This window comes from Juglans regia, chromosome 2 (genome assembly GCF_001411555.2).
Source record: "Juglans regia cultivar Chandler chromosome 2, Walnut 2.0, whole genome shotgun sequence".
Classification (NCBI taxonomy): Eukaryota; Viridiplantae; Streptophyta; class Magnoliopsida; order Fagales; family Juglandaceae; genus Juglans; species Juglans regia.
Genome location: NC_049902.1, coordinates 9662803 through 9688773, shown reverse-complemented (window position 1 = coordinate 9688773; position 25971 = coordinate 9662803). Strand labels below are relative to the sequence as shown.

The 25971-nt window shown below is 39.4% G+C and overlaps 1 protein-coding gene across 2 annotated transcripts in view; it reads left to right on the top strand.

Annotated features, from left to right (window-relative positions):
- Positions 1-3723: 3723 nt before the first annotated feature.
- Positions 3724-25971, top strand: part of LOC108998977 (ribosomal RNA large subunit methyltransferase I) — a 33465-nt gene continuing 11217 nt past the window's right edge. The window contains exons 1-6 of one of the 2 annotated variants that reach the window (XM_018975752.2): positions 3724-3958; positions 13161-13386; positions 13450-13584; positions 14441-14663; positions 17139-17325; positions 18850-19034. In XM_018975752.2, the coding sequence (XP_018831297.1) occupies positions 3850-3958; positions 13161-13386; positions 13450-13584; positions 14441-14663; positions 17139-17325; positions 18850-19034 (1065 nt within the window). In that variant the 5' untranslated portion in view covers positions 3724-3849. Of the gene's footprint in view, positions 3982-13160; positions 13387-13449; positions 13585-14440; positions 14664-17138; positions 17326-18849; positions 19035-25971 lie in introns of both variants that reach the window. The other variant, XM_018975750.2, reaches the window with a different exon arrangement.

Here is a 25971-nt window from a genome sequence, read left to right as displayed (position 1 = left end):
GACGGACTTTCGACAAGCTCTCTACACACGATCTCTCCACAGAAGCTCCCTACCCCAAACTCTACTACAATGCCAAATGATCTTCCCTAAGTTCTCCTATTGTATTGTGAGATATGTGAGGCCATAAGAGATTGTAAAAGCATCAATTATAGTGGATTTCATCCCCAAACAACCCGTGGATGTAGGCATCATGCTGAATCACGTAAATCCATGTGTCTCTCTTCATTTACTTTTATTGACTTATTTATTATTTATCATATGGATAAATGCAAAGGGTATCGTATCAAAACCCGAACTATCATTGTGGGCCGGAGATAATTCTTTCATCTCTTTCGGTTTCTTGTGTAAATTAAGGCATTAACAGTAGGCTACTAGTTCTTTTTCTAAAGAAAATAATTGAAACTCAATAGTATTCGGTGAGAGAGAAATAGAGAAAGGGGGAAAAAGTTGTGAGAGAAAAGTGAGAGAAGAAGAAATCAATAGGGAGAGAGTAGGTCCGAGAACTTACCGAGAGGGGAGAGGCCTGCGACGGCTAAAAATCCAATCGAAGACTATGACGGCAAAAGTGAGGGAAAATGTGGTGGATCTGGGTGGCTCAACCGAGATTGACAGTGGCAATAGAAGTTTTGAGGGAATAGAGAAGATGTTAAACAATGTTGGGCTGAGGAGATGGTGGAGGCTTGCTATGAGATTTGAGTTGTTGTATCTTGAGAATTGCAAAGGAAAGGAGGTGTATATATAGACGGAAGAGATTGTTGGATGTATTTGATTTGGAGTCAAATAATGGCTTAGTTTACGAGAGTTTGATGTTCAAAGTGTATAAGGGAAAAATCGACTTGATGAAGTTGTGCATGATGTGGACTGTTTGCAGATCCGTTGGGGTTGTCTGATTATTTTTTATAAGATGATCTAGCATTGGAAATCTGGGGATAAAATAGACGTGTAAAATTTATCCGATCAATGACTAAGATTTTTAGAAGCGGCAAAGCTTTAGATAACAGTTGGTAGTAAATTTCAAGAGAAGCTTGATCAATGGATTTAGATTCAAACTTAATAAAATCTAAACTTATAATTTAGAAAGAAAATTCTAACTCGATATTTGACCGCGTTTATCCATTTATATGTAAAGAATAATACTATTCAAAATTTAAAATGTCTAGCAATTAAGAAAGAACTAAACTAAAGTTACATTATTTATTGTCCCAATTTTATTTATTTATTTATCTATTATTATTATTATTTTCTGGTCCGTATGTTACACAAGCTTTTGAAATGTCAAGTTTGAGGGCCATAGTACCTTGCTTTCCTTTCTGTCTAATTTTCATAGTATGCAAAGTCTCGTATGCCACTATGATATTATCTGTTATGAGTTTTCTTGAGATGAATGCACTTTAGCTACTTGAAATAATAGAGGGTAGGACATTTTTTAATCTATTGGCTAATACCTTTGATACAAGTTTGTAAAGAACATTACATAAACTTATTGGTTTGAACTCACTTACAATAGAATGATTATTAACTTTTGGAATTAAAGCTAGATAAGTAAAGTTACTTCTCACATCTAACCTTCTCCCTTTAAAAAACTCAAGATAGCTTAACATACCTCCTTCTCCGCTTTGTTTCAATGGGATTGATAGAAACAAACCCCATAGCCATTAGGCCCTGGGGATTTGAGTGGTGTTATTTGTTTCATTGATGCCTCAACTTCTTCTGCTGTGAATTCTCTTTCTAGTTCTGCATTCATAGATAATGTGATACTTGGTGCAATTGACTCAAGGCAAGCAGCTATATTCTCTACAATAGGATTTGTAGACTTAAATATCTCTTTGTTAAACTGAGTGAATACATACATTCGAGTTTAACTTTAGCCCTAAATGTTAGGTATGAGGACAAAAATTTGGATACATACATTTTAGTTTAACTTTAGCCCTAAATATTAGGTACAAGATTGTAAGTGAGGACATAGTTATAATCTGGGAAAGTTGCTAGTTTAAAAAATTTAAAACACAACACATTGAGTGACATTAACATTAGCATTTTGTGAAGCACTTGCACTTTTCTAACAATGCATGGCAAATTTCTTAGATAGATGGAGTGGCTTAGCGTAGATGATATGGTAACTCGATTTGAGAAATGAATGTAATGCCATGCATTGTGGGGAGACATTGAGGCAAAGTGAAGAGAGAGAGAGAGAGAGAGAGAGAGATGATTGTGAAATTGCGGACAAGGAAGAGTGGAGATTCTAAAACTCTGTACCCAATCTTTTACACTCATGTCCAAATTATTTATAGTTCGAATATGGGATTTTAGGAGATTAGGAGATCCAAATTCAAAGGAGAGTGATTGGTGGTTGGGTGAAAGGCGGCGGCACGACAAAACATTGAATTACAAATAATCGAGAGTGAGCATATAACAAGAGAATGAGAGAGAGAAGATATGCGGAGTTTGGGAGGAAATAATCGAAAGTTTGGGTTGTGTAAACGTTGCGCACTTTTTTTAAACAAAAGTGATATTTATCATTAAAAAATCAATTTTGTCATATGGACCTCATATTTACTTAATATTTTCAAAAGGAATACGCAGCGTTTACGCATTCTATGAATGCAAATATCATTTTTCAAAAAGAGTGCATGGATCTTGCACAACTCATGATTATATATAACATTATTTATCTGACAAAATGAGTCATATAAGTAAAATTATAAGTAGATATAGTACTACTATTTAAATATGCTTTAAGATGTTTTGAGATGTACCGTTTTATTGAGTTTTGTAAAAGTATATAAGAAATTTTAAATAAATTTATTTTTTTTAAAATATGTTTTCTATTGGAATTTGTAATAATGAATAAGTGAAGTTGAAAAATTATTTGAATATAAAGGTAGTTTTTGTTTTTGATTTTTGTGAAATTTGTTTTGGTTTTTGTGTTTTTTTTTTTTCAAATTGAAAAAAATTTCGACTGAACTTGAAAAATATTGATTTCTTGTTTCGCAAAAGGTCTTAAGGGCATGTTTGAACACTACAAGAATCCTCAAAATTTCATTTCCTAATATTATTTAAATATAAAACATATTTTAATTTCAAATTTTAAACTTTTTCATCTAATTATTACATAATCTTTATTCAAACCTAAAATTCAGTACAATTTTTATAAATTTTTAAAAAAATTATATTAAAAATCATATTTAAACAATTTTTTTAAATTTTTAATATTTTTATTTAATTTTTCTCTTTTTTTTTTTTTCCAAAATTCAATAAAATATTTCACTCAAATTATTTTACTGAGGAATGATACCCTACAACTTTTTTACAATTACTTTATAACTCATTTTATAATCAATCAATACAATCATGCTACTTCATTAAAAGAAATTCTTAAGACGTACAAAACTACCATCAATTTGAAAGAGTTTTAAAATAGATATAAGAGTGGTAATAAAATCATTTTCATATTTCACTATTATTTATAATTGAATTTTATTATTCATCATTTTCACATATCATATATATTTTTTTTAAATTTTTTTATTTTTTTGTTTTATTCTTTATAAATTTATTGAATTCTTTTACTCATCATTCAAATAAAACACATTTAATAAGAAGAAAAAAAATAAATAAAAAATATATGATGTGTGACCTGTAAAGATGAAATATAATTGTTTTTTCATAATTTATTAGACGATGGTTACAACTTACCGCTGAGGAGCGGACCTAGTTGGATAATGTACACCAGGTTTTCGGGTAAGCGCCAATGGGCCACCCATCGACACCCTAAACGGTATCAAAACACTGGATATACACACATCGATGGAAAATGTGCAATGCACCGCTCAATAACTCGTTCCTTTTATGCTAAAAAACATGCAGCAGATTCCTTCACGCCTCATGAAGTCTCTAGCTTTTTCTTCACCACCAGGCATCACCATTCGCGAAGAAATTGCTTATTCTTTGCCCAAAGGTCTCTGCATGTTTGTGTGTGTGGTCGGTAGCTTTTCTATTACATTTGCTATAGTGGCTGTCGGGGTTACTTTGAAAGCGTTTCTTTCTCTGCTTGTTTTGTTTCTATATTGGCTTTTGGGGTATCTGAACCTTTTGGCTTCTGGGCCTGTCCAAATTTGAGCTATAAACTGGATGTAAAGCCATAAGCTTTTAGCATTAAACATGTTTCTGTGACGTGGGGAATCGAAGGGGTGATTGCTAAATGGAATATGTTGGTTAAGTTGTAGTTTTTCCTTTTCCTCATAAAAATGGCTGCCAGATTCCTTCGGCATAATAGCAATGGCTAACTTTTCCTATGAGTCCAACAATTTGACTGGGATCATTCTGAAGATAATTACAAAAAAACAGCAGAAAAAGGTTGAGGAAAAATCTGAAAAACAAAATTAGGGAGGCTGAACAAGACAATCCCTTTCCAGTAAAAGGTGCCAATTTGGCCACGTACAATCAACATCTAACAACACATGGATACTCTTTATATCATTTCCCGACTATTTTATTTTAAGTCTAATGTTACCGCATCCCTTCCATGATCCCTTGTTTCCAATGGCGTGTTTCATGACGATGGGCTTGTAATGTTTGAGCTTCAGATGCTATCAGAAAGGCAATTTGAAACATTCAATTCCCATAGTTCAGTTAAATTTGTGCTTTTCTCTCTCTGTTTTTTCAGTTTCCATTTTTATTCTGATAATTGAGTAGATCTATGCTATGCTCTTTTAAAGAGTCTTTATTGGTGAGCACTCTTAGGGGTTGTTGACACACGAGTATATTGGTGGCATACTTCTTAAGCTCATCTTTTGTAAAGGGTTCTGGTGGAGAGAAGGAATTAGCTGGGAAATGAAAGGAAGGATAACAGAATTAACTGTAGGTGGCAAAACGGTGTGTGGCATTTAAATAGAACGGTGCTTTTTGATGAAGAAGGAAGGAAGGCTTGTGTTGAAAAAAATAGGACGTGCATGTGTTAATGAAGCGGTGCGTTTAGGTAGTGTATGGGGTTGCAGAGGACTTAATAAAATGGTTGCGTATTTGATGTAATGTTTGTAATAAACGGTGCATTTCACTGGTTAGTAGCCGTAGATATAAAGCTTGAACTAGTGAAGTGTATCTTTCATTCTGGATGTTGTGGATTCTTTTGGTGTTTGGAGATTACTCAAAAATCTCTTCCAAGAAATGAGAATTGCTTTCTTGGCTCTGTTCTTGAGTTCTTGAATTGTTTTCTTGAGTTTTCTTGCATTTCTTTGTTCTGAATTTTGGTGACTGTGTTGGAGATAAGTAGACCCGTAACAATTGGTGTCAGAGAGGCTGATCCTCTCATGGCAGAAAACACGCGATCAGCAGCCTTGAAGGCGCAACAGAAAGGTTCACTGAGGCAGCAAGAAGGTATTTTGAAGCAATTGGAGGAGCATAATCATGCGATTCGTGGAATTACAGGCAACTCATACCAACTCACTGATATGATTAGGTCTTTGGTAGAAAGTCATCAAGTTAATTCTGTCCCTAATGGTTCTTGTGGGGGTAGAGATATGAATCATGAGGAAGGGTTTTATGGGGTGGAGGGATGAATCAAGAGGAAAGGGGATCATTGCCAAGAGGGGTTAGATTGGATTTCCCCCACTTTGATGGAACCAACCCTATCGGATGGATCGGCGTAACAATGCTATTGAGTTGCTCCAGTTAGGCTCTTAGGTGATTTCTTCTCCTCCCGAGTTAGAAAATCACATAGTACACTATTATGAGACCCTTCTCACAGAATCGGCTTCTTGGAGGCCGAAGCTTGATACCTTGCCTTTTGAGGCAATTGACTCGCAGAGTGCGAGTGTTCTGGAGAGATCTTTTACTGAAGAAGAGATTTACAAGGTCATCTCTGGTATGGCTAAGGATAAAGCACCGGGTCCGGATGGTTTCTCAATGGGCTTCTTTCAAACTTGTTGGGATATTGTGAAAGGTGATGTAATGCAGGTTTTTAGTGAATTTCACTCTTTCCAAAAGTTTGAAAAATCTCTTAATGCGACCTTTATTGCTCTCATTCCTAAGAAACACATGGCTTCGACTATTGAGGACTTTCGTCCAATAAGCCTGGTTAGTAGCGTGTATAAGATTATTGCGAAGGTTCTTGCCAACCGGCTTAGCCCGGTGTTGGAGCATATTATTTCTAAGTCTCAGAACGCATTTATTCGAGGGAGACAAATTCTTGATTCGGTACTCATTGTAAATGAGTGCTTGGACCACAGACTTTAGGAGGGAGGCTCAGGGGTTCTTTGCAAATTTGACATGGAGAAGGCGTATGATCATGTGAACTGGGAATTCCTCTTATATCTGCTTGAGAGGTGTGGCTTTGGGGTTAAGTGGATTTCATGGATGCGTCATTCTATTTCAACGGCCCGGTTCTCAGTTCTAGTCAACGGCACACCTGCTGGTTCTTTTTATAGTTCACGAGGACTGCGACAAGGAGATCCTCTATCTCCACTTTTATTTGTTATAGTTATGGAGGCTCTAAGTAGGATGGTGCAGGCTGCTGTTGGGGGAGGGTTTTAGCTGGTTTTCAGGTGGGCAATGGCTCTGGGGGCCCTACTATCATCTCACATTTTTTTTTTGCAGATGATACTTTAGTCTTTTGCGAAGCTAATAAGAGCCAAATCCAAACTCTACGAGCTTTGTTACTTTGCTTTGAAGCAGTGTCAGGGCTCAAGGTGAACCTTGGCAAGTCTGAGATGGTTCCTGTGGGTACGGTCCCTAATATCCTCAGTTTAGCAAGTTTTCTGGATTGTAAGGTGTCTTCTTTCCCAATGAAATATCTGGGCCTTCCGTTGGGAGCTACTTTTAAAAATAGAGCTATTTGGGATGGGGTGGTGGAGAAGATAGAGAAAATGTTGGTTGGTTGGAAACATGTGTATTTATCAAAAGGGGGCCGTCTCACTTTTATTAAGAGTACTCTCACTAACCTCCCCACATACTTTTTATCTTTGTTTCCTATGCCTGCAGGGGTGGTGAGTACGATGGAGAAACTATTTAGAGCGTTCTTATGGGGAGGCATGGGGGAGGAGAAGAATTTTCATCTAGTTAGCTGGAAAACAGTTTGTGCCTCAGTTGTGCATGGGGATTGGGAGTGTGTAACTTGAGAACTTTTAATAAAGCTCTATTTGGAAAATGACTTTGGAGATATTATTTAGAGGAGGGATCATTGTGGAAGGAAATTGTTGACGCTAGATATGGTGTCACTAGGGGTGGTTGGTGTTCCAACGAAGTGAGAGGGGGGTATGGTGTTGGGTTATGGAAGTTTATAAGGAAGGGGTGGCTATGCTTTGCAAATCAAATCCGTTTTGTGGTTGGTGAGGGCAATCGAATAAGTTTTTGGCGGGACATGTGGTGTGGAGTTCAAGCTTTGGAAAGGGCTTTTCCAGCCGTATATCACATTGCAGTTAATAGGAGGCATCAGTGGCGGATGTGTGGTTATTTTCTCATGGCTCGTATCAGTGGAACATTCTCTTTAGTAGGGATTTTCACGACTGAGAATTATCTATTGTTTCAGAATTTTTCAGCTCACTATATTCTATGGGGACCCCTATAGCACAGCGAGATAGATTGAAGTGGAAGTCTAATAATCACAAGCTATGCACAATGAAGGCGTATTATAACATCTTGACAACACAAGATCATTCTCCGTTTCCTTGGAAGACTATTTATAGGTCTTATGTGCCTTCTAAAGTAGCATTTTTTGTTTGGAGTGCCGCTCTTGGGAAGATCTTGACCATGGACAACTTGAGGAAGAGAGAATGCGTAGTCATAGATTGGTGCTACATGTGTTAAAAGAATGGAGAATCGGTAGACCATCTCTTACTACATTGTGAGGTAACAAGGGTCTTGTGGGATGAGATCTTTCAAAGGGTTGATGTTGCTTGGGTTATGCCTATGAGGGTGGTGGATCTATTGGGTTGTTGGAGGAAGATGCAGGGCTGTCATCAAGTGGCAGCGGTGTGGAAGATGATTCCGTTGTGCATCATGTGGTGTATTTGGATGGAAAGGAATGCGCGCTGCTTTGAAGATAAGGAACGCACATTGGCCGAGTTGAAGAATTTTTTCTTTCATACTTTATTGTCTTGGCTTTCCGCTATTGTATTGCAGGGGGGCAATGTCCATGATTCCTTGTCTTTTATTTATCGCATATAGAATGTATTTAGATGTTTTTCTGTATACTTCCTATGTACATGGGCTATGCCTATTTCATTCATATATATAATATTTATCTCTTACTTATAAAAAAAAAAAAAAATTCCATCAAACATCGGTGAACCAGAGGCTTTTAATGGCCTCTTTTCACATGGAAGGCAAGGCTCTTGTGTGGTATCAAGATGCTGTGGATTGTGAAATTTTTACAAGTTGGTACTCCTTTGTGAAAGCCCTTCAAGTGAGGTTTGGCCCTACGGCCTATGATGATCTTAACTCGTTTAAAGCAAATGTCATTTGTGGTTGTTTACGAGACACAGTTTGAAGCCTTGTCAAACAGATTGAAAGGATTGTCTGAGTGGGTTGAAGGATGAGATTCGATTGCTTGTTCAAATGCTCAATCCTATTAATCTGAATGTCGCCTTTGTTCTTGCAAAGATTTAAGAGGAATATTTGTGGGCTTCGAGGAAGTCATGGAGAAGCAATCTTGGAAATGTGGATAAGGGTCATTCTGAAGTAGGGGGAGATAGTGCTAGAATACAGAAGGGCAGTGTTCCTATTAAGAAGATTTTTTCATCTCAAATGAATGAGAAAAGAAGAAAAGACCTCTATTATCATTGTGATGAGAATTCTTTTTCCTTATAAAAAAATAGTTATCATTGTGATAAGAAGTGGAGTCTAGCTCATTTGTATAAGAATCCTAGGGTTTACTTGTTGAAAGTAGAGCAGCCTGTGTTGGAGCAGTCATTGTTGGATGAGAATGAAGAAATATCCACTGTTGAGGAGGTGCAGGGAGGTGAGGAAGAAGGTTTAGAAGTTTCTATCTGTGCAGTCTCAGGTTGTTCCAATAACAATGCCATGAGATTACATGGAAGAATTGGGGCATGTTCTGTTGAGATCCTTGTAGATTCAGGAAGCACTCATAACTTCCTGGATTTATTAGTGGTTCAAGAAGCTAAGTTGAAGACTGAGAGGGATTCCAGTTTATAAGTCAGGGTTGCTAATGAGGCCAAGATATCGAGTCAAGGTAGATGTGAGGAGGTGATCAGAATCCAAGGGTCCAAGTTTTCAGTCCCTTTTCATGTGTTGACTTTAGGTGGTTGTGGTATCGTTCTTCAGGTACAATGGCTCAAGACCTTGGGTTCCATCCATTGGGGTTTTACAAAAATGTCTATGAGTTTCAAATTGGGAATAGAAACTGTGATGTTGTAGGGAATTAAGTTTGGCAGTGAGTATGTGTTGGTTGGTAGCAAGGGGTTGAAATCTGATTTTGTTAGAAAACAAGGGTGGTTTTTACAGTTGATGGTTGTGGATCAGAAGTTAGAGATTGATAGTCCTAAGGGTGTCATTAGATTACCGTGCATTAAACCAAGAAACCATCAAGGACAAGTTTCTTATACATGTTATTGATGAGTTGCTTGATGAACTCTTTGGAGTTAGAGTATTTTCTAAGCTGGATTTGAGGGCAAGCTACCATCAAATTCAAGTTAGAGATGTAGATATTCAAAAGACAGCCTTTAAAACTCATGAGGGCCATTATGAATTCTTAGTCATGCATTTTGGCCTTACAAATGCCCCTGCAACTTTCCAAGGGTTAATGAATGACATTTTCAAATCTTTTTTGAAGAAGTTTGTTTTAGTTTTTTTTATGATATATTGGTTTATAGTTAGAATGTTGCTGACCATGTGTTGCATGTGAGAACTGTTTTGGAGGCGTTGAAGCATCATACTTTGTATGCCAAATTGTCGAAATGCAAGTTTGGTGTTGAAGAAATTGAGTATTTGGGTCACATTATCTCAAGCAGTGGGGTGCAGGCAGACCCTTCCAAAACAATAGCCTATACCTAGAACTTTGAAGTCATTGAGGGGGGTTATTGGGTCTTACCTGTTACTATAGAAAATTCATAAGGAATTATGGTTCTATAGCAGTCTTGCTAACTGGTCTATTGAAAAAGAACTCATTTCATTGGAGTGAAGAAGTTGCCACAACCTTTGAGTAGTTGAACCGGGTTGTAAGTCATCCTTCTGTTTTGAGATTGCCAGATTTTTCTAATGGCATTTACCATCGAGTGTGATGCTTTTGGGGTTGGGGGCTATCCTTATGCAAGAAGGCCAGCCTATTTTTTTTAATTGTTATAGTAAGGCTTTGTTATAGCAAGACTTTGAAGGGAAAAGCCTTACTATTATCAACCTATGAGAAAGAGCTGTTGTTTTTGCAATAAGTAGATGGAGGCCTTACTTATTGGGGCATACCTTTAAGGTCAAAACTGATCAATAGGCCTTAAAGTACCTTCTTGAACAAAAAATTGGAATTGAAGCTCAACACAAGTGGATATCCAAACTGGTTGGATATGATTTCACCATTGATTACAAGAAGGGTAAGGAGAATTTGGTGGCTGGTGCCCTCTCAAGAAGAACTAAGGAAGGATCAACAACTCTTGCCTTGATTTCCTTTCCAACTCCCATGTGGATAGAGGAACTTAAGGTTAGCTATTCATCATGCCCTAAGGTGTCTGAGATCATTTCTAAGGTGCATCAAGGGCATAAGGGTCCCAAGTATTTTTTTGTGCAATAGGGTTTGTTGTTGAGGAAAGGAAGATCGGTGGTGGTTCCTTCTTCATCGATCCAGGCCAAGATTTTGGAGTATATACACCACAATCCACTGGCAGGACATGTGGGATACCATAAAACTCTGCAGAAGGCAAAGATGGATTTTGATTGGGAAGGTATGTGCAAAGACATCAAGAGATTGGTTAGAGAATGTGAAGTGTGCCTGGCCAATAAGTATGAAACCATCCACTCACTTGGGTTGTTGCAGCCATTGTCAATCCCTAATTCTCCATGGTTAGATATTGCCATGGACTTTATTGAAGGCTTGCCCCTATGGTTTTTTCTGTGGTGGACAGATTGACCAAGTTTGCACATTTTTTCCCCTCTCTCATCCTTACAAAGCTAGTAAGGTAGCACAAGTTTTCTTTTCTGGAGTTTTTAAACTCCATGGATTCCCTAAGGCTTGGTTTGTTTAATGAAACCATCTTATTTCATCCCATCTAATCATTACAACTTTCTAAAACTTCCAAACAAAATACAATAAACAATTCAATTTTTTCAAATCCCAAAACAAAAATAATATTAAAAGATTATATTCTAACAATATTTTATTCAACTTTCAACTTTCAACTTTCGTCTCGTCTCATCTCAATTCACTATCCAAACCAGGCCTAAGTCTATTATCTCGGATAGGGACCTTGTTTTCACTAGCTCATTTTGGAAGCAACTATTTTACTTTCAAGGGACTTCCTTAGATTTCGGTTCAGCATACCACCCTCAATCTGACAGCCAAACAGAAGCATTGAATAAATGTTTAGAGAGTTATTTGAGGTGTTACAGCAGCCAGAAACCAAAGGAGTGGAGTCTATGGTTGCCCATGGTTGAATGGTGTTATAACACCACAACACACTCTTCTATAGGGCTCATCCCTTTTGAGGCTCTCTATGGGTATGCCAAGCTACTGTCCTACATTCCAGGCACCTCTACCAATGATGTAGTGGATCAACAATTGAGGTCAAGGCAACAACTATTGTCTTTGTTGAAAGAAAATATGCATAAGGCTCAGCATAGAATGAAGTTTTATGTCGACAGGAACAAAACATAAAGGAGCTTCCAGGTGGGTGATTGGGTTTTTTTAAGACTTCAACCCTAGAGACAAAAGACTATATCGATGATGCACAGTATGAAGCTAGCAGCAAGGTTTTGCGGGCCCTTTCAGGTGTTGCAAAAAATTGGGTCAATAGCTTATAAACTGAGTTTGCCAGCTTCCTCAAGAATACACCCAGTTTTTTATGCGTCTTGTTTGGAGAAGAAACTTGGGCAGAATGTCACACCATTGCCAACATTACCTCCAACCGATTCACAGGGGCAGATCCAACCTGAACCAGAACAGATTTTAGAAAGAAGAATGAGGAAGTGTGGTAGTCATGCATTGACTGAGGTGTTAATCAAATGGGTAGGAGCACCAGTATAAGACAACTCTTGTGAGTCCTATGGATGTTGAGGAATATTTACCCACACCTTGTGGGCAAGGTTCTTTAATGAGGGGGAGATTGTCAAGGCCTTGTGGACAAGTCCTTAAAGGGGAGGAGAACGTAAAGGGTTCTGGTGGAGAGAAGGAATTAGTTGGAAAATGAAAGGAAGGATGAAAGGAAGGATAACAGAATTAAATGTAGGTGGCAAAATGGTGCGTGTCATTTAAATAGAACGGTGCATTTTGATGAAGAAGGAAGGAAGGCTTGTGCTGAATAAAACAAGGCGTGCATATGTTAATGAAGCGCTGTGTTTAGGTAGTGTATGGGGCAGCAGAGGACTTAATAAAATTGTTGCGTATTTGATGTAATGTTTGTAATAAACTTTCACTGGTTAGTAGCCGTAAATATAAAGCTTGAACTAGTGAAGTGTATTTTTCATTCTGGATGTTGTGGATTCTTTGGAGTCTGGAGATTACTCGAAAATCTCTTCCAAGAAATAAGAATTGTCCAAGAAATAAGAATTGCTTTCTTGGTTCTGTTCTTGAGTTCTTGAATTGTTTTCTTGCATTTGTTTGTTCTGAATTCTGGTGACTGTGTTGGTGATAAGCAGACCTGTAACATTTTTCCCATCTTATTCTAAAATCTAACATTCATCGGCTGCGATTTACTCTTATGCAACAGATATTTCAAGCCCGTATACCACTTTAAGTTTATAAAAAGTTTGTGTTGTGGCCCAGACATGTATTTATAGTTTGCTTATCCTTTGATGCGGGTGATATCTGAACATTGCATCTTATCATCTTTCCCTATTATATTTATACTCCAGATACCATAATTTTGCGAGTCTAAACCTTCTGTTACATGGCCATTGCGTTCTTTTTGCCTTGTCCAATTTGAGCAAAGTGTTATGTGTGAAACCGTACATAGATTTGTTTGACATTAGAAACCTTGTTGTTATTGGTTTGTGTTTGGTAGGCATTGCAACGGTTGTACTAAAGAAGGGGAAGGCACAACTCTTTAAAAAGGGTAGTCCAATGGTGTACAGTGGAGCAGTTGATAGAATACTTGGTAGACCACCACCAAGAACTGGAGATATTGTGCTGGTAGCTGATGGGGCAGAGAAACCAATCGGATGGGGATTGTATAATTCAGTTTCCATGTTCTGTGTTCGGCTTATGCAGCTAGAAGAGGAATTAACAAGGTACTTACTTAGTTTGGTTATATCACCTTCGCAACGATGCTAAACTGTGTCTATATGATGCAGAGATCCTTCATGTGATTTCAACATGATGAAACTGCTTGAAGCAAGAATATGTGCAGCAAGAGAACTACGTGAGAGTTTGGGGCTTCCGTCAGCTAATACAAATGCATTTCGTCTTGTAAATAGTGAAGGAGATAGGTATTGACCATTAATTGAACTTGTTATGGGTGCTCTTCCCCCCTCTCTCCTCCCCTCTTAATAACTTCTTCCAAATTCATAAAAGTTTACAGTTTGATTTGATTCTAAGATAAGGGATTTTATAAGCATTCGTGCATAGGCACACATGCTATCCCCATCCACAATATTTTGGACAAGGTTTGTGCGGGCTTAATTAGGTTATGCTGTATAGAGTGATAGACCTTTGGCACGTCAGAGAGGCTGTTTTGTTTGCTCTGAAAGTTGTACTTTTATGGAAGATGATTCCCATCTTATGTTATGTGGTGCATTTGGAGGGAAAATAATGATCGGACTTTCAAGAATTGTGAGGAGACAAGTTAGAAGTGTTTCTGTAGAACTCTTTTCTCCTGGATGGTTGTTTAATGTCTTCTATTTCTAGTTATCAGATTTGATACATTTTTACCTTGTTTTGCTTAGGTGTCTATCCTGTATACTCCCTGAGTACCTGGATTGCATCCTTTTTATTATCAATAAAGTTTAACTTACCAAAACAATTTGTAGCAGCAATGTGAGGCTTTAGGTTTGGCTATGCTTAAGGTCGGTGGCACATTATTATATGGAGTGAAATTAAGTTTATATTGGGGTTGTACCCTTTTTTTTTTTTGGGGGGGGGGGGGGGGGGGGGCAGGAGGAGGTTTGCAGCCCCGGTGTTATGGTACGGGTGTATTTTGAATTACTATGTACTGCAATAGGGTTTGGTTATATAATCTTTTGGTGTGGTTGGTTCTTTGGAGTATTTTCATTCCCCTTTCTATTTTACATTGAATTGTTTCTGGACATGCTTGTACACTTATTGAATGTCAGTGCTTTTTCTCAGATTGTCTGGATTAATTGTTGATGTTTTTGGAGACATAGCTGTTATAGCATCATCAGCTGCTTGGGTTGAGAAGTACAAACAAGAAATTGAAGCTGGCATCAGTAGGATTGATGAAATTAATCATATATTCTGGAGACCTTCTGTCGAAATTTTGAAAGAAGAAGGAATCAATTTATCAGAGTTGAAGGAAATGCATCCATCTGCTTGTCCTGAAAGAACTAAGGTAGAAAATCCCCCGAAGCATTATATATTGATCATTTGAAATTGTTCTCTTCTTCCAGCTCTTCAATTCATGAGTATCAAGAAGAAATTGCTAAAAGCTGAAATTGAAGCTACAATAGTATGTACTATACTATGTATTCTCCCCAAATCGTACACTCATGGTCTTGAGTCGAAAAATTAGCTTGTTTCTTATGTGTTTTCATCATGGTGATATCATACCATCGTGTGCACTATAATATGCATACAACGCAAAGGAACCTCCTGTTTCCCAAAACTCCCATACTTGTCAAATCTATCAACTTAAGTATTGTTTGAATATTTCTTGCACAACTCAATAACTATTGCTTGTTTTGATAAGCAACTACTTATCATATGAAGGCTTACATGTCTTGTGCGATGAGAGAGGTGGTTGGTGGCTAGGGATGGTGTCGCCGTCGGCGGCAAGTGGGTGTGTGTGTTTGATGCATAGTGGAGGCGTCCAGTGGTCACGGGAGGGAAGGGGGAGACGGCATGGGGAGAGAAGAAGGGGAAGGAATCGGGCTTAGGGTTTTCAGGGACCAAAACGACGCTGTTTTTAGTAGTGGGCTGAGTGGACTTCTAAAGGCTTGGGGTCTATGAGGCAGGCTGTGCTTGGGCCCTCTTTGGGGCTGAGTCACAGTTTTTGGCTGTCTGAGTGGTTTTCTGACTCTCCTTGCGGCAATTGTCAGTGGGCACAAGCAAATAGCACAAAAGGTGGTCACTTGCTATAGAGAGAGAAAGTAATGGAGGAGAAAGGGAAACACGGTGAGAAAAGCTTACCGTGGCAGCACGATGGTGGCTGATCTAGTGATTTTTGGGGTTGAATAAGGTGATTGAATGCAGTGGGTGTCTCGGTTTGTACTGGCTTGCTTGGGTGGTGCTAGGGTGGTTTGTGGTGGTCTGGGTGTGAGGGAAGTGGTGGTGGCTGCTGGGATGGTGAACTACAGTGCTATGGCTGATGAGAACGCGAGGAAGTGTCTGGTAGTTTGGCTATGGTGGCTTGCTGAGTTTGGCTATATTGGCTTGCTGTGAGGAAAGAATGCTATGGTTTTTGGGGAAATTGTAGAAGGAGAGGAGATATAATGATAGGGAAAGGGTGTTCAACGTTTCAACTTGAAGTCTGTTATTGGCTGCCGTAATGCTAACCTATTGAAGGGTCACTCGGGAGGAGAGAGAGAACAACGGAAGTTTAAAAGCATTGCACAACAGTTTAATAAACATGGGACTTGGAGTGGCTGTGATTGCTAGTGGGCAGTTTACAAATTAATCACGTGGTTTATCCTTTTACAGAGGACTAGGTCAATCACAGGGATTCGGTCAATGATGATTTAAAACAAAAATCTTGACTAATAATTTAACTACATTTATTCTTTTAATAAATAAAATTAATAATAATAATCCGAAAAAGAAATGAACCACTTATTAATGAGATAGAAATTGATAAAAACTCATAATAATAACAATAATAGAATGTTTACAATAATATTTAAAATAAATAAATAAATAAACCAAAAATTATTTTATGGCCTAATTTAGGATCCATATGTTACACTCAAGTTACATCTAGGCCCATACTCCAAATGGACTCGTCAATGGTACTATTGGAGCCCCTTGGAATCGTTATAAAGAGCAAGAACTTCTCCCTACTAAGCAATGTGAGATCCAATTCATCACCTATATTTACTCAACATGGGGTATCACAATCTTCCCGCTCATATTTCCAATGTCCTTGTCGGGCCATTCCATCATTAGTAGCATGACTCAAGTCCCGCATTTCTAGTTGGAATTGACTCTTATATCATTTGTGATGCCCCAAGTGAAGTCCTAGCCACATATTTGCCCCCCTTGGAATCATTATAAAGACCAAGAACTTCTCCCTCCTAAGCAATGTGAGATCCCATTCACCACCTATATTCACTCAATATGGGATATCAGTAATATTGATTTGTCTTAAATAACCAAATTCTAAAAACTAGCATAACTCATTGTTGAATTTTTTTTCTACCATTAGAAATCCTAGTTATCATTTGTGCGTGGTCATGATTTCAATTGGCATGTGTACTGGGCCAATCATCTTCTAAGGATCTTCTGATTGAAGAATTATACTTAACACCATGTATTGAATATAGGAAGGTCGTAATGGATTGCTTAGGAGGGAGAAGTTACTGTTCTTTATATTGATTACAGGGGCTCCACTTGTGGCGTTGACTAGTCTTTTTTGAGAGTAAGCCTAGATGTGGCTTGGGTTTCCTTGGGTTACATACTTTCATGGAATCAAAGATTTTGAAGTAAAATAGGAGAAATAATTATGCTTCAATACTGAATGAGCAGTGATTCTAAGCCAATCTATAGCAGGTTTTATCTCCGTGCAACTTGTATATTATTACAGCGGCTTCCCCTTGAAATGTAGGTGCCTTGTCTTGTGCCTGCTAACTTGTGGTTTTTTCCCCTAATGTAGGTAATGGAAAATGGAATTTTTTATGCAATTTCATTGGATGGGCAGAAGACCGGATTTTATGCTGATCAGCGCGAAAACCGTCAGTTCATATCAACAATTTCAGGTGGTAAAAAAGTTCTTGATATTTTCTGCTACAGTGGTGGTTTTGCTCTGAATGCAGCACGTGGGGGTGCTGTTAATGTCACTGGTATAAGTTTTTCTGACTCATTTTTCTTTAACACTTTATTCTAAATGTGACCGTAATCTATGGTCACAACTATGGGGCTCCACTAGACCATCTCATGTAAATTTTGCTAAATACAGATTTGAACTTCTTGAAGCCATTATTGACGTTTGTTTTGAATTTGATTTACTATTTTTTTGTGGCAAAGATCTTTTTCTTAATTGAAATTCATAAAATTTGGCCATGATGGATGAAATTTTTTTTCAAATGTATTTTTAGTTGAATCCGAACAGAACTGTTCCAATTTGAAGGAGTGCACATTTGGCCAAAGGATTTATTTCACAACTTTCCTAATTCAAAGTAATTGAAACCAACAAACACATTGATTGTGGTGCATTCTAATTCTTTTTTCCAATCTAGCCTGTTGCTCATTCTTTGGGATGTCATTTGTCATAATTGGACACAGGAACCTAGCAGTTACATAATTAGAGGTTGTTTTTTGAGGTTTAGTAGGGAGGGCTGCAGATTTTTATTGGCACCGGGTGTCCAGGAACATCTTCTTGACTAATCCCGAGGGTGCACAGGCCATCGGCAAGGAACTTCCCACAAGTGCACCTCAGATAATTCAAGGGGAAAATCCCCCAGTCCTGATGGTCCCTAGAAATTGTTTGCACTCAATGAGATTTGAACCTTGGATCTTGGAGGGAGAAGCTCAGCTGGAAGCAATCCTTTGGCTGCTTCTCAAAAGCCACCTTTGATGTACTAGATGTCTTTTTCAAAAGGGAGTTATGTGCGCACTGTGCCCCTTTGGTTGGGGCGCTTTGCTTGACCTGATCGTTGTGCCAAGGGCTGGTGGTGTGTTGAGCAGCTCTGAGTTCCATTCGCTGGGCCCCTGACGGTAGGCTATACAGCTGGACTTATGCTGTGTGCTGCCAAAAACTGCCAACAACCATCTTACAAGTAGCTTTCGCTCTTTAAAAGCTGAAGCATCCCCAAAAAAAAAAGAGGGCTAAGTTTATTAAAAGATTATAGATTGTTTTCACTTGTTTCAATAAAATTTTATTTTACTTCCAAAAAAAAGTTATAGATTGTTTCGTAGATAACAAACCGTGATCATGACCTTGTTGGAAATTAATAATAAGGCAGTTGGCATATGTATTTTTGGAGAAGCTACAAGGGCCATTAGAGGTTATGAAATGCTTTCTTACAAACAACTCCAACTCCTGGAAAATTTCCATGCTTAATGATGTCGAATCTTTGGTATGGATACACCTGTAGTGCATTCATTACCTTGACCATCATATTGTATTGGCTTTTTGTATCATTTGTTAATATGTATAGCATTGCTTTTAGGGGTTCAAGGAGAACTCATCATTGAGGCTTTCATTATTATTTAATCTTCTGTATTTATTCTCAAGAGCACTTCTTGACCAGGACAGTCTATGTTATTCTAGATTCTATTTGAGGAAGTCATTTTAAGATTGCGTGTATCACTAAAGCTAAAGAAGTTTCCCGACTATAAATTATAATATATCTGTATTCTCTCAGGGGTTGATACATCATTGCCAGCTCTGGAGCTTGCAAAAGAAAATATTGTTCTTAACGACATGGATCCAAGAAGAATAACCTTTCTTAGAGAAGATGCAATGGAATTTATGAAGGGCGCTCTTTCTAGGAATGAATCGTGGGACTTAGTCATTGTCGATCCTCCTAAACTAGCACCACGAAGAAAGGTGAGATGCATTGTTAATGTTTATCAATGTGCAATGAGGTTAGGATTGAGTGATTTCATATAAAGAAATAATATCCCAACCCGATTAGGGATAATGCATTTAGTTATTTGCTTGACACATTGGGAACAACTTGAGCTTTAGATCAATCCAAGAACCAAAAGTACCTAAGTGATTGTTTGAACTGGCTTTATTTTTGGTTGCAGTCTTCAGCTTCTTAGGGTATCTGAACTTTTGTCTTGCTGTCAACTTCTTCTAGAACTTCATATATATGTGAACTTATGAGCTATTTGCTTGCATGTATTATCCAAATTTCCAATAGATACGTCGCTGTGATGCCTCCAAAATCTTTATCATCTTATCAAAAGTCAGCAAGTTTTTGAAAAACCATCAATGGAAATAATTATCCCTAAGGTTGGGGAGGAGTAAATTGCTTGCATTACCAATCATATATGAATTCAGCTACTAGTAATTTTCCTCTTAAGCCGTTTATAATGACCTTTTGGAGATGTTGTTTGGCATGTACGAAATATGACATATGAAGCTCATATTAACATCATCATAATTTTGGATTTTCCTTTTAGTAAACAAGGCGACCTTAAAGAATTTCTTTGGATTTATTTTTTCTATGAATGATTTGGTTGTCTGGGAAGGGGGGACAAGGTTGGATTAGCTTGATTCATGTGGATTGATGCCCATAAGCTGAACAATTAAAAGAAACATTTAAATGTGGTGTTACTTATTAAAAAAAAAAACATTTAAATGTGGTGTTAATAAGTGCTGGCAGATGAGAATGGGCATAGACTTGGCTCCAAAGGTAGAAGCATTCATGTTACCCTTATTTGATAATACTAGGGTTTCAAAGTTAGGTAGCATTCAAAGACCTTTAATTTACATAAATGATGGAAGAAAAAGACTATATATATATATAAAGCAATCTTATTCAATAGCAAAAGGCTGCAACTCAAGTACACATGAAGTATATAGTAGTAAACACCCAGCTAGGGGATGAGGAAAAAGAACTCAATTTCATGAAATCTAGGAAGCTAGAGAAATGGAAACTATTGTATGCAGCTATCCAAACATTAAGAGAGAGTTGAACATAATAACTCGTAATTCTAACATTGTCCTCTCACAATCTTTGGAGGTCCAAGCGTACACTCAAAATTTTTTCTCTCCATACACTCGAGGAAAAAATGCTTCATCTTTTCGTTGGTGTTCCTTTCGCTAATGGTGGTTGTAGACCAGTGCTTGTTTCTTAGTTCAGTTTCTTCTCAATTCTTTGTTGTAGTGGTCTTGTGATGGGGACTGGTAGGAATGTTATTATTGATAAAAAATGTTTTGATTTTAAGAAGATGAATGCAAGGTGGTGGAGAATCATGGAGAGCAGTTGTCGTGCTGTGAATCACATCTTCATTGATCAAGACTCGTTGGGATGGCTGGCAGCCATGGTGGAGGAAGGTCTGTCTGTTGAGGGAGTTTTCCTCGAGTCGTGTAGAAATGGTTCTCAGGTATTGGTGGTTCAGAGGCAGAGTAACTCTTATTGGAGTTTTTTCTCCTTATAGGAGTTTGGTCAAGAGAAACGCCGCGACTTATTGATGATATCGGAAGGGAGGAAAGGGATAGGTTGGAGGAATTTTTGTGAATTGTTTTTTTTTTTTTTTTGATAAGTAAAATAAGTATATATTCATCCAAAAAGTGTCAATTACAAAGAAAAGTTCTGCTGCTCCCATCCTAACTAGGTGGGAACATTAGAAACTAGAAACTCATGAAACTCCATGCCATTAAAGTCCACAGCATGAGCCCAAGTACAAAGGGTCCTAAAAAATAACATTTTTAGCTCTGCTATTGATCTCTCTTTATCTTCAAAAATCCTCTCATTGCGCTCCTGCCATAAGCACCACAAAATACAGTTTGGGATCATCTTCCAAACCGCTTTAATCTGTCTCATTCCTCGAATTGAAGTCCAACAGGCCAAAGCATCCATCACAGTTTCTGGCATCACCCATGCTAGATCTATTCTGTTAAACACCGCATCCCAAATAGTCCTGGCTACCTCGCAATGTAAAAGTAAATGATCCACCGATTCACCCCCTCTTTTACACATACAACACCAATCTGCTATGATTATGTTTCGTCTTCTCAGATTATCCGTAGTAAGAATCTTCCCCAAAGCCGCTGTCCACACAAAGAAAGAAGCTTTGAGAGGAGCCTTATTGCACCAGAGCTTTCTCCAAGGAAATTGACTGTCAGGCACTTGTGTGAGTACCTTGTAAAAGGAGCTAACAGTGAAGACTCCTTTCCTTGTTGGACACCACCACAAATCATCTGTATGCTGGGTATTTGGGCGACAAGAGTATAAAAGGCTATAAAAGTCTATAAAACTCCCCATCTCCCAATCCTGTGCTGCCCTGAAGAAATTGATATTCCAAAGGATGTTTCTACCTTCAACTTCCATTACCTCCGCCACCATGGCATCTTTAGCATTTGCAATCTCAAAAAGTGTAGGAAAACTGTCTTGTAGAGTACAATTGGTACACCAAACATCCTTCCAAAATCTGATCTTTGAACCTGTACCCAATTGCAATCTTGTATGTTGATGAAAAACCACCCATCCTCTTCTAATGTGTTTCCATAATCCCATTCCAGCGGCCCCTCGCACCTCTCTAGTACACCAACCCCCCTCGAGACCACCATATTTGTTCTCAATCACAATCTTCCATAAGGCATCCGGTTCCTTGTTATACCGCCACAACCATTTGCCAAGTAGTGCCCGATTAAACATCCTCAGATTTCTAATACCCAATCCTCCATTGGAGATTGGACGACATACAATTTCCCACTTGACTAAATGGAATTTGAACTCTTCACCTAAGCCCCCCCACAAAAAATCTCTTTGTATCTTCTCAAGACGTCCCGCTACGCTGGCCGGTATAGGGAATAAGGATAAGAAATAAGTTGGTAGATTGAAAAGCGTACTTTTAATAAGCGTGATCCTGCCCCCTTTTGACAAATACATTCTCTTCCAACCTGCTAATCTTCTCTCTACTTTTTCAATCACAGTATCCCAAATAGAAAGCGCCCTCGGGGCTATACCCAGAGGTAATCCCAAATAGTTCATAGGGAGAGACCCTATCTTACAACCCATTATACCAGCTATTACCCTTAAATTCTGAACTTCTCCAATAGGCACCAACTCAGATTTGTCATAATTCACTTTTAAACCAGACACTGCTTCAAAACAAAGCAACAATGCCCTCACAGCCCTCAACTGTTCTGTCTCGGCATCACACATAATAAGCGTATCATCTGCAAACAGTAAATGAGAGATGGTGGTGGTACCCCTACTCGGCGATCCAATCTGAAAACCACTCATATTACCATTAGTCACTAAGGCTGAGATCATCCTGCTTAGTGCCTCCATAACAATAACAAAGAGTAAAGGAGATAATGGATCCCCTTGTCTCAAGCCACGCGAACTCGGGAAGAAACCCTCTGGACTGCCGTTGATTAACACAGAGAATCTTGCCGTAGAGATATACCATCTGATCCATGACCTCCATTTGTTTCCAAATCCGCACCTACCCAGTAGATATAGAAGGAAATCCCAATTCACATGATCATATGCCTTCTCCATATCTAACTTGCACATAAGCCCTGGGCTACCAGTCTTCACACGACTGTCCAGACATTCATTAGCAATTAGAGCCGCATCAAGTATTTGTCTACCCTTTACAAAGGCATTTTGGGGCTTAGTGACGATCTGTCCCAAGACCCCACTCAGACGATTAGCAAGTACTTTAGCAATGATCTTGTACGTACCATTCACTAGACTGATAGGCCGAAAATCGGAGATCTCAGAAGCCCCTACCTTTTTAGGGATTAAAGCAAGGAAAGTGGTGTTGAGGCTTTTCTCAAATTTGCCAATCGAGAAAAGCTCCTGAAACACCTTCATAAGATCTCCCTTTATCACCTCCCAACATTCTTGGTAAAAACCCATGGAGAAACCATCAGGACCGGGTGCCTTATCTTTAGCCATTTTCTTTATTACATCATAGACCTCTACCTCTTCGAATGCCCTTTCCATCCTTTCAGCTTCCTCCAACTCTATATTACCAAAAACCAATCCATTCAAAGTCGGCCTCCACCCCACCTGTTCAGTTAGAAGCACCTCAAAGAAATTTACCACATGGTCTTTTATTGCTTCTTCTTCTCTACACTCGACCCCCTCAATTTTCAGCATCTCAATGTTATTATTTCTTCTATGAGAATTTGCAATTTTATGGAAGAACTTTGTGTTCCGATCCCCTTCCTTTAACCAAAGGGCTCTCGATTTCTGGCGCCACGACATCTCTTCTTGTAGAATTATCCTCTCAAGATCTACAGCCAAACTTGATTTATGAATTTGTTCCTCCTCAGTAAGTGGTCTCCCTTCTTGAAGTCTTTCTAACTCCTGTATTTCCTCCCACTTTGAATTTTTATTGTCTTCTACATTGCCAAAAGTATGTTGGTTCCACACCTTTAGATCTCTTTTTAACTCTTTCAATTTGCCTGCAAAAATGTAGCTAGGTGTACCTTCAAGATGATACGAACTCCACCATTGTTTGACCCTATCCACAAAACCTTCAGACTTCAACCACATATTCTCAAACTTAAAATACCTTTTACCACTACGAATGCCTCCACAATCAAGCAAAATTGGCCAATGATCTGATGCTAGGCGTGCCAAACGAGTTTGCCAGATATCAGGAAAATGACTTTCAAACTCAGGTGAAATTAAGAAACGGTCCAATCGGGACCAAGACTGATTATTTGACCAAGTTGCTCCACCCCCAACAAGTGGAAGGTCAATCAAATTCAAGTCAAAAATACACTCCGAGAACTCCAAACTTGCTGGTCTCAATCTTCTACTTCCAGAACATTCACTTTGAAAACGAACCACATTGAAATCCCCTCCAATGCACCAAGGGAGCTCCCACCAACTATACACCCCTACAAGCTCATCCCACAACATGCTTCTGTCTGAATCTAGATTAGGCCCATATACCCCGCAAATGCCCACGAAAAACCATCTGAAACACATTTGAATGCACACGCTATCAAAAAACTCCCTATATATTCCTCCACTTTCTCCACCACTCTCTTGTCCCACATCACCACCATTCCTCCCGATGCCCCTGAAGAGGCCAAATAAACCCAATCTACATATATGTTGCTCCATAAACTCCTCACAATCTTCCTGTTGATCATTTTCAGTTTTGTCTCCTGTAAGCACACAATATCCGCTTTCCACTCACGAATTAAATGTCTAATCCGAAGACGTTTCTCTACCACATTGAGGCCCCGAACATTCCAAGAAACAATCTTAGGCTTCATTGAGAAATATTCAGCCCCTTCCCTTTTGCCCTATTCCTACTCGAACCACCTTCCGAATTCATCGACCACATCAATCTTTTCAATTCTCGGCTTTTCTTCGATTCCCCCTTCTTATTTTGGCGGTGACCAGCTTCCATAGCAGTTAACAAAGCTATGAACTGCTCCTCAAACCCATCACAATCTATCCCTACCACATTTCGAATTTCTTTTGCTTTATGTATCACCCAATCTGAAACTTGGTCTGGAAAATAATAGTTCAGTGGGATTGGATTCCCCACTCTGTTATCCTGAAAGCTACCCCCTACCGAAAGCTCCTCAGATCCGCAAGCCTCAGGGATGAATAGTTCGTCCTCCACGGAGTGCATAAAATCATCCGAATCATTCTCCTCCTCATCCACCTCAAGCTCCTCCAAATGTCTCACTGAGAGGTCCACCTGAGTCGAGAAACCCCCGCCTCCCTTCGTCGGCTGTATCTGACCCACGTGAGGTGGAGAAAGTCGATCCTCGAAACCCACCATCGTCTGTTGCGCGAAGAGCACCGGCGTCGCTTCATTGGCGACAACTGCCACCGTCGGCACTGTCTGTGTAACCGTCGGCTGACCCAGCGCCGTCGATTGACTATCCGGCACAAACCCGAGGCTGCTCAGCTCGGGTGAGAGCCTGCTAGGGCTCGTGGACGAAACGGGTTTCTCAAACCCGAATCTGCTAGGGCTCGAGGGCGGCTCTGACCCGAGTCCTGCATTCCTGGGCTGAGCCGGCCCAGGCCCAAGTACCTGCTGACCAGAAAGCCTAGAGGGCCCTGCCCCATCAGCCCGAGTGATTACGGGCGGGCTGCTAAGATTGGATTTGGGCCGCGTCGGCCCACTCTTTTTTCTCCACACAGCCCAGCCCTTACCTTTTTTTGTTTTCAACTGGGCCTTATTCATATAGCCCGGCCCATGAACCTTCTCCTTCCCTTTTAAAACCACCGTCTCCTCCATTGCGTTAATAGACCCGGCAAAGTTCACTAGTGAAGCCATATCTCTCTGCAGTGAATGCATCAGTCCCCGCAAATCCGCCAAGTCCTTTCTGACTTCCCACGTCTCCTGACACAGCGTATGGCACGACATACACTTAGGATGCAGCGTACCTTCCCTCTGCCATGGCCTTTGTCCTCTACCCGTAGCTCTCGCACCTTCTTCACGCAGGTTCCCACCGCCATCGCGCCTGTTCGCACCACCCTGCCGCTCACGCACGTTCGCACCACCCTGCCGCTGGTTGATATTCACGGACAACGCCTCCTTATACGACCAATCTTTATGTCTCAATGCCCCACTACCGAGGTTCCGGCCCCCTCCTCCATGCACGCCAACCCTTATCGAGCCATCCGCACCTCTCTCTTTCAGCTTCTCCCTCATCTTCCTCCATCCCCCTCCGTTAACACCCTCAGGAATGCAAATGACATTTCTCCTCCCTCCCTGATTATACTCGGATAATTCAAGAAATCTCCCTCGCCTGTTAACACAACGTTGTGCTATAAGACTAGAGAAACCATTCCGAGTTGCCGAATAAACCTCCTTCTTCC